The following is a 12599-nucleotide window of genomic DNA, read 5'->3' as shown; positions in this document are numbered from 1 at the left end:
AGGTCAAAGCAAGAGGGAGATGAGGAAGAAGGAGGTAGAACAACTGGAGAGGTGGGGGGCTGGGCTGAGGGGGGGGTGTGAGATGACAGGAAAAGGACAGAAAGCTGGGCAGCAGGGGTTCTCTCTGTTTGCTGCTTTTGGCAGGCATTCTCGGTGCTTTTTTATATTCTGCACTTGATTTGGAGATGTTCCCTTTTCCCTTGATAGATCAGCTTCAGGCAGCCAAGCTCAGCAGTGTTCTGCTACTAGCCTGCAGCAGCTTTCTTCATTTTCTGTACAAAGAGATAGGGAGGAGGGAAGGAGAAAAACGCGGGAGATCGAGGACAGTGTTGAGACAACACCACCTCAAAGGTGCGCAGTGTGCGGCCAGGAAATAAATTACCACTTCTTCTCTGATCCGGAGCCGTTTGACTCCCCCCTCCCCCTTTTTTTTTCTTTTCCTCCCTCCTACCTCCTTTCCACTCTTATTTTTTTAAATTTCCAACTCCCTTTCTGTTTAGACTCTATTTTTTTATTCCTTGAGTTGGTCTCTCCCCTCTCCACCTCAGAGGGCTGCCTTTTTTTTTTTTTTTTTTTTGATGTTTGACAACAGTCTTTGAAGATTTTCTACTTCAGAGTAGCTACTGATGGGCTGGTTGTACTACAGAGAGAACAAGCAGGGCCTCTCGGAGTGCGACCAACTGCTCCTGCCCAAGGCAAACGCTGGTGGGGCCCATGGCTCTCCATGAGGCCACAGTGCCCGTGCATAAAAGTCCTGAGCAGCCCAGGCCGCCTCGCCATCCTCTCTGTACTCAGGCATGGGGACGCGGCTCGCGCAGGGCCCCGGACACTCCGGCCAAGCCGCCGCCGTGGCCACACACCGGGGCCTGCTAAACGTGCCTCGTCCCTGTCCCTTTCCTCCCTGCGTCCCATAGAGAACCCACCGCCTACCCAAGGAGATGACCCCCGTGGAACCTGCCACCTTTGCGGCCGAGCTAATCTCGAGGCTGGAGAAGCTGAAGCTGGAGCTGGAGAGTCGTCACAGCCTGGAGGAGCGTCTGCAGCAGATCCGCGAGGTAGCCAGCCCGCGGGGGCCGCCGTCGTGTGCGCAGTGTGAACGTGCGTACGTGCGCACGCATGCGTGCTGTGGGCCGACGGGTGCGACCTGCGGCTTTGGGGGTGCGCTTCCGCCTTACGGGGTCACTTCCCCGCCTGTTGCCTTCTTTTTTAGGACGAAGAGAAAGAGGGGTCCGAGCTCGCGGCAAGCTCCCGGGACGGGGCACCTACCCAGCACCCCCTCTCCCTCCTGCCCTCCGGGAGCTACGAGGAGGACCCGCAGACGATTCTGGACGACCACCTGTCCAGGGTCCTCAAGACCCCGGGCTGCCAGTCCCCGGGCATGGGCCGCTACAGCCCCCGGTCCTGTTCCCCAGACCATCACCACCACCACCACCAACAGTATCACTCCCTCCTCCCGCCCGGAGGCAAACTGCCCCCCACAGCAGCCTTGCCGGGCACCTGCCCCCTCCTCGGGGGCAAGGGCTTCGTGACCAAGCAGATGACGAAGCACGTCCACCACCATTACATCCATCACCACGCTGTCCCCAAGACCAAGGAGGAGATCGAGGCGGAAGCCACACAGAGGGTGCGCTGTTTCTGCACAGCTGGCACCGAGTATTACTGCTATTCGAAATGCAAGAGCCACCCCAAGGTTCCGGAGCCCCTGCCAGGCGAGCAGTTCGGGTAGGTGTTGAGCAGCCTTTAGAGTCCTAGATAGCGTTTCTTTTCCAGCTGGAGCCCTGGGCAGGTGTGAGGTGGGATGTATGGCACAGGCATTTAGCTTCCAGGAGGGAAGCAGAGAGCATGGTGCGGTGACTGGGATGGCATAGGGGTAAGGAGCAGGTGCATGGGTCTTCGGTGTCACTGCCCCTCACTTGGCAAATTGTCCAATTTGAAGAATCCTGGAGATTTAACTTGGTCTCTGGGTTGGGTGTGGTTCTTGGTTCCCCACAGCGGCAGCAGAGGCAGTACCTTGCTCAAACGAAATGGGAAAGGCACCGAGCCGGGCCTGGCCCTGCCCACCAGGGAAGGAGGGGCCCCCGGCGGAGCTGGGGCCCTGCAGCTTCCGGGGGAGGAAGGAGACAGGTCGCAGGATGTCTGGCAGTGGATGCTGGAGAGTGAGCGGCAGAGCAAGCCCAAGCCCCATAGGTAAACACCGCCTGCCACCGCTGCGTGGGGGTCGTGGGCACTCAATATGGAGGTATTGTGGGGATGGCTATTTTTGCAGTCTGCTGAAAACAAATGTGACTGTTTGCTTTTGCCATCTTAATATTAAACGTTGGACTGAGCAGACCACAAAAATGTCATGTTTTGGCAATGACCCCTATTCGTGTTATGGTAGTTTATTATTTTTTCTTCTCTCAGAGCAGAATAGACAAGTTTCTATTGAAGTCACATTTTCCAGTTTTTCTAACCCAATTTCTTTCCTTCTGCTTTCTCTCCTCATTCCTTGTTCAGTGCCCAAAGCACAAAAAAGGCCTACCCCTTGGAATCTGCCCGAGTGTCCCCAGGTGAACGAGCCAGCCGGCACCATCTGTGGGGGGGCAACAGTGGGCACCCACGTACCACCACCCGTGCCCACCCATTTACCCAGGACCCTGCAATGCCTCCCTTGACCCCACCCAACACTCTCGCTCAGTTGGAGGAGGCCTGCCGCAGGCTGGCTGAAGTGTCCAAGCCCCCAAAGCAACGGTGAGTAGGAGCAAGGGGTCAGTGGTGAAGGCAGGGATTGGGTTTGAGGTGGAGACCTGGGCCATGGCTACTGGGGAGGGCCCTTTTCTGCCTGGGTCTCACCCCCTCCTTGGAAGGAGGAATTAACTCTGGCCAAGTAAGATTTTCTTCACCACCTTCTAAAAATTGTTCCCTTTAGTTAGGTTCGTTCTGCCAGGATCTGTTTGTTAGGCAAGTCACGCCTAGAAGTAGGAGAATGAATTTCAGTAATTCCTTACAAATCCCATTGCTTATAAATGTCTTGCTCATTTAATGCTGGTTAGATGAGCACATAAGAAGCCATGACTGGTGGAGAATCAAAGAGCCCCCTTTGCTGCTACAGCTTGGCAGTAGCCTGTCTTGGGCTCCCCAGAGGGCTTAGGATGGCTGTTCCCAGGACATCTTCCAGTCCTCCTCTAGCCGTTGTTAACACAAGGCCTTGGTTGGGTCTCCACAGGGATGGAAGTCGAGTCTGTGTCTCTTCAGGAGGCCAAAGAGAGTAATTTTCTGTCTGCTTCCTAATTGCTCTGGGGACAACAGTGCATCTCTTAAGTTCCTCACCCTGGCTGTGTCCTCAGGTGCTGCGTGGCCAGTCAGCAGAGAGACAGGAACCACACGGGCACTGTTCAGGCAGGAGCCACGCCCTCCTCCACCCCAATGCTGGCTCCAGAAGAGTGAGTGTCTTCACCTGGCATTACTGAAATCTGAGTGGTTCATGTTCCAGCGTATTCACTATCTGGAGTTGTATTTTTGTGAAACTTCTTTTGGTACATAAAATCACCTTTGTTGTAGCACTAGTGATGAGGAACAAACAGTAAACCAGGTGTTGCTGTCTCATGAGAAACTCACGTGTATTAAGAAACGCATTCTAACAAAAGTTTCTCTGGGTCCACATCAGTCAAGAGCTGGGACATGAGGACATTCATAGATGGGTAAAAGGGACCCCAAATTTGGATGAGAAAATGATCCCCACTGATCTTGCAAGTTAGTGGTACCAGAAACACCTTTGTCACCCCCAAGCAAGAAGATGATTCTCCACCATTGCAGAGATGGAGAAGGACCATCTTTGTGTTTTTGCTTGAAGAGAACAGTATTTTCCTTAAATTAGGCCATGACTCTTTTTGTAAATTTACAGTTTTGTAAAATGGATTGAGAAACCTGCTCAGGGTAATTGTAGGACGGTGGGTTTACAAAGAAATCTACAGAAATCTAAGGAGGTCTGACCAAAGAATTTTTTGTCTTAGCTGCTTTTTCCTGTGCAGTGAGTGGCAATGTCTAAAGTCCTGGTGAGACCCTCCCTGAGCCCTTTCATTGTTCTCATTGGTTGACTTTAAGTCTCCCAGCTGACCAGGACAGCAGGTTTTTTTGTTGTTGTTGTTTGTTTGTTTGTTTTTTAAGACACTCTTCAAAAACTCAGAATAAAAGGAGGAACTGGATTGACTATGGGATAACCCCCCTATAGTTGTGTCTCTTCCACCAGAATGAAGGGTGGGCCTCATGCGTTCTGAATGGGGCTGTCTCTGGAGGGGCCCTGCTCTGGGTTTGTCTCCCCAGCGTTCTCTGGCCAGGGTGAGCCCCTGCAGCTCGGTGACAGTTTTTCCTCTTTTGTCTTCATTTGCAAATACCCTACTTATGGTAACCTGAAGGAGGCTGCCACCGGTTTGGTGCCCCATTTGGTGGCAGTGAGGGAAAAGCCGCCTGTTTGTACAACCAAAAGAAATCATCCCTTCCTGTGTGCTCCATGCAGATCGTGTGGGATTACGCTGTATGTCCCCTAGCGTTGGCTGCTGCTGTGAGCAGGGGGTTCGTCCTCAAGCCTCCTTCGAGCTTATGGTCGTAGCCTCAGTGCTTGGATATCTTGTCCCTCGTGCACACGTGTATGTGTTTGCTTTAGATGCATGTCTGCTTTAAAAGGCTGAACTTGTTGCATTCCATCTTATTTTCAGTCACAAAGAGCCAAAGAAACTGGCAGGTGTCCATGCGCTCCAGGCCAGTGAGTTGGTTGTCACCTACTTTTTTTGTGGAGAAGAAATTCCATACAGGAGGATGTTGAAAGCACAGAGCTTGACCCTGGGCCACTTTAAAGAGCAGCTCAGCAAAAAGGGAAATTATAGGTAAGAGTTCTGTGGCTTTTTCCTGCTCTGGAGTTTGTTTGCTCAGAACCAAGAGGCAGTGCCTGGAGTAGCTCCCCTGGCCTGAGCAGCCGTGGAAGGGCTAAGGAGGTGCACGGGGAGGCGGCTGGGGTGCTCTGGGCAGTGCTTCCTCTTGGCCCTCACTCACGCTAACTAACAGCAGTAACACAGCAGCCGCCATGAGAGGGACGCTGCTAGGGGGACTCTCTGGGGACCTGGCCAGGCTTTTCCCACAAGGTGAATAAGACTGAGGAGAAGAGCACCTGCTGTTTACATTGTCAGGAGAGCCGGGCTTGGGCTTGCTGTGGAGGCTCTACCTGAAATTGTGGGACATGTTGAGGGGAGAAAAGGCAAATGGATAAGGAGGGAGGGCCTGCAAGAGCACCCCTCTCCTCAGGGCTTAGGTTTGGGAGAGACCCCCACACTGAAGGCCTGGAAGAGCAGAGAAGGTGGCTGGGAAATGGCAGTGTTTTTCTTACTCTACCTTTCTGCCTGATGAGCTACCTCCTGGGATTTATGGGTCATTTGAAGCAGGGATATGCCTTTGTCCATAACAAAGAAGGGGCTGGACTTGTGGGTGGGCACAGGGTAAATAGAGCTGGCCACTCTTCCTGCCTGGGCCTGGCCTCACTGCTTTCTCCTCCCTGCAGGGGCTTTGGGAAGGCAACTTCCCCTCTGGGCCTTCTTTCCTCATCTGCAGAGTGGAGGTGCCCTTGAGAAGGCCCCACACTGACCTTGCTGTACCCTTAAGAGATGGCAGAGCTAAGGAGGGTGAGGGCAGTCCTGGGCCAGTTCTCGGGCACATTCTCTTAATCCGTGCGGATGCTGCTGTCAGATCTGGGTTGCAATCCCCCAGGCTAGGATTGGGGGAGACTAATGAGGCACCCAGGTTTCTCCAAATTAGCAACCTTTGAGATGGGCACTGGCTCCTGGACTTAGGTGAGTCCATGTGTTGGGCACTGAGACACTCACTGAGAGGAGCCAGAGTGCTGAGTGCAGGCTCACCGAGAAGGTGCCTCTCTGACCCAGTTTAAGGAGGTGCTGGTTCTTGGGGTCTACACCTGAGAGGGGTGCTACTTCCTCGACTGAGTGCCTAGGCTCTGTGTAGTTCATGCCCAATAGGTGTCAACCCATCCCCACCTTCGGAGCCAGGAGATGCAAGTGCAAAACTCTGAATAGCGCTTAGCAACCTTTCTGAGGGGCACTGGCTCCTGGACTTAGGTGAGTCCGCCTGCTGGCACTGAGACACCGCCCCTCCAGAGCAGGCCCTGTGTAGCTTTGCCAGCTGCCTTCTTCTGGGAGTTAGTTTGGGCAGGGGCCAAAAATGATCACTTTTGCAGGAGAAAGGTGTGGAGGTTGGGCTGAGACCCTGTAGGGGATTGACCAGCAGGGCGTGTTGCTGGGCCTAGATCTTTTCCTTTTACACCCAGGCAGAGATGATTCAGAAAAGGTATCAAAGGGATTGGGGAACAGACCTGACTTCTTTTTCGTCTTTTTTATCTTGAAAAGACACAAGGTGGAACCAATTACACAAGTGCACCTCTCTAGGGATTCATTTTGATCTCGGCTTTGACTTGGCTGGACTTTGAGTGGAACTGCAGGTGACCTTCAGGGAGAGGAGCCACGGAGTGCTGCGTGCAGGCTCACAGGGAAGGTGCCTCTCTCAGCCACTCTGACCACATCTGGCTCTGATTTTTTTTTTTCCTAAGGCACACTTAATAAGCCTGGCTTTGAAGCCCTGGCCTCCCCTCTAATGCACAAAGACTCACACAAATGGGCGATGCTCACATTCTTTCCTGATTGGATCAGGCTGTGGGAAGGCCCCTCAGCCACCTTATCTCTGCAGGGCCTGAGCTGGACTCAGTGCCCTCCTGCGGGGTGGGGGCACAGGGTGTCCTGCCTCACCCTCCCAGCAGGGCTGGTGCTCCAGCATCTCAGTTTGCACCCCCTCTCCCAAATAAAAAAGCCCAGTGAGGTTGGGGCTGTGGAGTAGGGGTGGGAGAGTGGGGGGACCTGGGATGCGTTGAGTAATCTCAACATGGCAGGGGTTCAGAAAGCAAACAGTCCCTCCAGACGTGCCAGACGCGATTGGTGCCAGATGTCAGAAGAAAGCAAAGTTTGCCACATAAAGCATGTTGCAGTGGAAAAGCCCGTTTCTTGGAGAAAATAAGGGCAATGTAGTGTGTTTGAAGTCCTGGGGGTGGGGCTGAGGGAGTGTTGCCTCTCCTCTCAGACAGGGGCTGCAATTATGTGAAAGGTCTTTGCGTGTTTGCCCAGAGATGCTGGAGAAGCCCGACTTGGGAAGCCCCGGTGGGGTTGGAGCTGGGTCTGAGGGTGGCATCGGGCTTCGAGCCTCTTACTTGGAAAAGTGACTTTTTCCTGCTGTACAGCGTCTCCTGTGCACAGAGCCCTTTCCCATTTGCTTACTGTCTCCTCTCAAGCGCCCCTAAACATTTTGACCCCCTTGACATGAAGCAGTTTCAGCTCTGACCCATCTGAGCCATACTGTTGTTCACCCCATGTGTTAGCTCAGCCAGGAATGCTAAAAACAAAGAACCTTGACTAAACCCAGCTGTTTCACTTTATTTAGCCTTATCTCCTATGAAAGTATTTGGCTTGCCTTCATTAAAAAGGAAAAAAAACTTTGCTCTAACCAAAGGGACTTAATTTTTTTTTTTTTTAAAGAGAAAACAGAAAAACAAAACCCACCAGTAACCCTGAGACACAATGAAGAGGACCCCCACTCACCCCAGGGGCTGTGGCCTTCACGGGCTGGCAATGACAGCTTGCAGGGGCGAGTTGAATCTGTCTAGGGGTCTCCTTGCTGGGGACTGGGGAAGAAAAGACCCTCAGCTTAATTTCCTCAGAAGAAATTTGGGGGTGGCCCTGGCCCAGAGGTCAGCAGTTGTTTCCACTCCTGACACTCCTGACACTCCTGAGAGGGGCAGGGCATTTACGTCCATACAATTAAAACAGCCTTAGAACAAGGACTGCCGGGGTGGGATAAAAGAAGCCTTTAATCAACAGGCATAATAGAAGGGCCTTTGGTGTTTGACCCTGGAGGGGTAAGCTGGGAGAATAGGGAAATGGGAAGAGAGGAGGGTGTTACGGGGGCAGGTACGCGCCTGTTCTTGCCCCCAGGAAGCATCGTGGGGCTGGCCTGCCTCTTGCTGCCTGCACTGGCAGCTGGCAGTATTGGCACTTGGGCATTGGAGGGTGGGAAGGTGAGGAGGCCTCCAGGTTGGTGGAACTGTCTGAAATCTGCCTTCTACAGACTTCTGCAGGTTCCGGTCCTGCTTCTGGTTCTCGTCCAGGCTGGCAGAGCATGGAACGGAGTCCAGGGTCTCCTTGAGGGCCCCTCTTGGCTGTTGTTGCGAGTGAACTCCAGGCATTTGCCTTTCCCTTTCTTTCTCCCCCCACTCACCCCAGGACAAAGTAGGGGGAGAAAGAAGCAACTCTACTTTGCACATCGTGTGTGTGGGGGTGACAGTGGAAGTTCTGGGCTGAAGACTGCAACTTCAGAGTCATTTGCGGGTGGCGGGCCCCGCTTAGGCCACTGCTCAGGGTGCCCAGCCTTCCTCCTCCCACCTGTTTTGTGTGGTTTGGCTAGCCCAGTTGCCATCTTAAATCAGATACAGGCAACAGTTTACACACACACCTGCTATATATTCTTAAGATACCTCAGCCCTCCACGTTGGTATACTTTTCTTTCTTTTTTTTCTTTTGAGACAGAGTCTCAGTATGTTACCCTTGGTAGAGTCCTGTGGCATCACAGCTCACAGCAGCCTCAAACTCTTGGGCCCAAGCAGTTCTCCTGCCTCAGCCTCTCCCAAGTAGCTGGGACTACAGGCGCTGCCACAACACCCAGCTATTTTCTGTTCTAGTTGTCATTGTTGTATAGCTGGCCTGGGCTGGGTTCGAACCCGCCGCCCTCGGTGTGTATGCTGGCGCTGTATCCACTGTGATAAAGACGCCGAGCCATACTTCTCTTTTAAACAGTGTGAAAATTTACCATTTTTTCTGGTTTTCTTTTTAAAAGGTATTACTTCAAAAAAGCAAGCGATGAGTTTGCCTGTGGAGCAGTTTTCGAAGAGGTCTGGGACGATGAGACGGTGCTTCCGATGTACGAAGGCAGGATTCTGGGCAAAGTGGAGAGGATCGATTGAGCCTTGGGGTCTGGCTCTGGCGAACTGTGGAGCCCAGAAAAGTTCTCGTGACCTGCCTTGGCCATGAGTGACTGCGACAACACATTTTGAAGGAAAATTAAACCAATGAAGAAGACAAAGTCTAGGGAAGAATTGGCCAGTGGGCCTTCGGGGGAGGGTGGGGGGAGGTTGATTTTCATTATTCATGAGCTGGGTACTGAGATAAGAAAAGCCTGAACTATTTATTAAAAACATGACCACTCTTGGCTGTTGAAGATGCTGACTGTATTTGAGAGACTTCCGTACATAATATATGACTTCCTAGGGATCTGAAATCCATAAACTAAGAGACTGTGTAGAGCTGACCTAACAGGAGTTCTTACTGATATTTATTGAACAGTCAGTTCCCATCCCCAGTTTATGGATATGCTGCTGTAGACGTGGGCGGGGGCGAGAGGAAGTTTAAACCGTTCTGTCTAAACTTGGGAGTTAAGCTAGGAGTGCGTTCATGATTTCTTCATTAAAAGAGGAGTTATGCTTTGCACTGCGTTTCTCCAAGTGAAGACAGACTTTTAAAAATGGTACCCTACCATCGACACATGCAGAAATTGGTGCATCTCCCCCACCCCGGCCCCCCCATGCTGCTCTGTTTTGTCTTAAAGGTCTTGAGGTTGACCGTGTTGCAACATCGCCAAACATTTCCGCGGGGCTGTCGTGTTGGATGGGATGGCCCATTGTGGAGGAGGCCAGGCAGCCTTACTGTTGGGCCGCATCTTGTAGCCCAGGGGCTGCGGCCTGCCAGCGACACTACCTGTGGTTCAAGCTTGTGCTTTTATTGAAATGACAGTTTCTTGGTTTTTGGTGTGTGTTTGTTTTCTTAAATTAGTCCTTGGACCACAGCCATTCAGGAAACTACCCCTTCCCCTGCATAGAAGCGAACAGTTGTGGGAGACCTAGCAGCGCCTTTCCTCCAGACACCTTCACTCTGGCGTCCGGGTTTTTGTGTTAAGTTAATCTGTACATTCTGTCTGCCATTGTTACTTGTGCTATACGTCTTGTATATAGTGTACGGCAAAAGAGTGTTAATCCACTATCTCTAGTGCTTGACTTAAACCAGTACAGTACCTGTACCTGCACGGGGCCACTCCGTGTGTCGCCCTATATTGAGGGCTTGAGCTTTCCCTTGTTTTTTGAAAGGGGTTTATGTATAAATATATTTTATGCCTTTTTATTATAAGTCTTGTACTCGATGACTTTTGTCATGGCATTTTGTTCTACTTATACTGTAAATTATGCATTATAAAGAGTTCATTTAAGGAAAATTACTTGGTACAATAATTATTGTAATTAAGAGATGTAGCCTTTATTAAAATTTTATATTTTTCAGAACCTTGGCCTTGTCTTTGAATTCTCTGGGGTGGGGGGCAGAGCCAAGGACCCCGTGGTGGAATGAACACAGGTGTTCCACTTCCCACCTTGCTCCACCCCTTCCCTGGGCTCCAGCCCTACTCAATCTCTGGACCTCAGGTTTTGCAAAGCTGTTTCCTCGACCAGACTCCCGGCTTGAGGCTTTTGTCACAGAGCAGGCTGTGAACAGTGTTTCCCGTGAGATTTTCCTCTTTCCACCGTGTTCAATGTCGTCCTCCCAGGTGGACTTTCTGCAGCCTGGCCAGGTAGGTGCTGGTGACTTGGGGCTGAGATGATATCCTGCCAGGAGTACTTGCAAAAGTAATGAGTCTATAGACCTGCAATGTCCAGGAGGGGCCAGTGGACTTAGATATACCAAGCAGCCACCATTCCTGTTTCTGGGATCTGACCAGCAAGGCCAACCATTAACCTCGTCTGACAGTTTTCATGCATGCAAGGCTCTGGGCTGGTCAGGTGTCAGGAGGAGGTGACAAAGGCAGTTTCTGCGCCTTTCAGTGCACACGTGTGCTTCGTGTGGCTGAGGAGGGCAACGCAAATCCGCTGAGTCTAGATTCTGTCAAAAGGCCACAGGTGGCCCCATGTCTGCAGAAGACAAACCTACAGCTTGTGCTGTCAGCCCTTCTCTTCCTAAATCATTTAAGACCCAGCTCTTACAGAAACCCCTCCCTCCCTCCTCCAGCCCTCACTAGTGTGGTCTGAGGACCCACAGCATTGGCCTTACAAGGGAGCTTGGGAGAGACCCAGTCCCAGCACCCCATGGCCAGGGTCCGTGTGTGCATCCTCCCACCCCTGGGTTATTTGAGTGCACATCAGGGTTGCATTGCTCTGTCCCTCTCCCATCTGCCATTTCTAAACTCCAGCTTCACTTTCTGGGCTCTTCCCCATGTGCCAGCCTCACCTATCTGATTAATTCTTAGCCAGATTATTAGATCCAGAGCAGACTGTGGACTACGTCATGTTGGGAGCCACTGTTTCCTTATCTATTCAGCGAGGCTGATGGGTCCTCTTTGTAGAGTTGCTGTGAGTGCCTCACCCAGGGCCTCCCCGCATATTACTCCTTGTGTGAATTTCCACACTCAGCTCCTCTGCCCTACCATCTGGGGTCTGGCTTCCTACCCTTGTCCCTGGCTCAGAACCAAGAAAGTGGTGGGAAATGGGTTTGCAGATTCCTTGATTGGAAAACAGACTTTTTGCTGGAGACAACCTTTGGCCCCAAAGCATCTTTAACTTTTTCTCTATCACATCCAAGGCCTTACACGGTGCTTGGAAATTCTGTGTGGATTCTGACCCAGCATGAGAGTTTGCATGGAAGACTTTGAAATGTGGGGCTTTGGAAAAAGGATCCTGTTTTATTCTCCCCACCCCAGAAAATGTTGGGGCCATAATCATGCTGTCCGCAAAGAAGGAAATTGGCAATTATCCCCAAGAAAATATTACAGTCTCAATTTGAAACATTGAGTAAAGTTGTTTTTTGTTTTTTTAGTAAAGAAAAATGTTTCTCTCTCTTTTTTTTAACCTTTAGTGTATAATTTGGTTGCACAGAAATTCCCAAAATTACACTGGAGGTTCATAAGAGTGAATAACATCCTTCTTACCAATTATTTCTTTATCAACCACAGTTCCTCGAAATCTGATATGAAAGCGAGCCTCTTCTGTACTCTGAGGAAGTGGGTGGGAGCAACTTGTTTAAAAATCAAAACAAAAACAAAAGCACCATCACCACCCCCCAAAACAAAACAAAACGAAAGGCATTTTGGTAAATGTTAGCTATTCCTAGAATTACCCCCAGGGAGTCCACCTGCTTGGTACAGTCTCTGAGCCCAAACAGGGAGAATTTGCACAGGCCTTGCAGCTGAGGAGACCTGTAGGTAGGGGGTGCTTAAATGATCTGTCACAGATAGAACAAATGCCTTCTGAACGGGGTTTGTCTGTGCCCCAGTTCTGAAAACAAATCCTCTATGCTCCGTCCTCACTAACCTCCTTCCCCTGAAGTGCTTTGCTGCTCAGGGTCCTTGCAAATGCATGACCCTCTGCCGGGCACAGGCCCTCCCTCATCCTTTCCTGAGGTGGTCACCTTTCAGCCTTGGCGTCTTGATTTAAATGTCAGAGGTCTTCTCTGACCATAAGATCCATGCACGATCCTCTT

General features: G+C 51.2%; 1 protein-coding gene across 1 annotated transcript in view; it reads left to right on the top strand.

The window, feature by feature from the left end:
* Positions 1-10415, top strand: part of AXIN2 (axin 2) — a 33163-nt gene extending 22748 nt beyond the window's left edge. Inside the window, exons 5-11 of the mRNA XM_023511161.1 lie at positions 915-1055; positions 1211-1722; positions 1993-2187; positions 2497-2730; positions 3327-3422; positions 4695-4862; positions 8920-10415. Coding sequence (XP_023366929.1) covers positions 915-1055; positions 1211-1722; positions 1993-2187; positions 2497-2730; positions 3327-3422; positions 4695-4862; positions 8920-9046 — 1473 coding nt within the window. The 3' untranslated portion in view covers positions 9047-10415. The remainder of the gene's footprint in view (positions 1-914; positions 1056-1210; positions 1723-1992; positions 2188-2496; positions 2731-3326; positions 3423-4694; positions 4863-8919) is intronic.
* The last annotated feature ends 2184 nt before the right edge of the window (positions 10416-12599 follow it).

Source organism: Otolemur garnettii, unplaced genomic scaffold (assembly GCF_000181295.1).
Source record: "Otolemur garnettii isolate 467f Iridium unplaced genomic scaffold, OtoGar3 scaffold00018, whole genome shotgun sequence".
In the NCBI taxonomy this organism is placed as follows: domain Eukaryota; kingdom Metazoa; phylum Chordata; class Mammalia; order Primates; family Galagidae; genus Otolemur; species Otolemur garnettii.
Note: the sequence above shows the minus strand (reverse complement) of the source record. Positions and strands in the feature narration are given on the sequence as shown.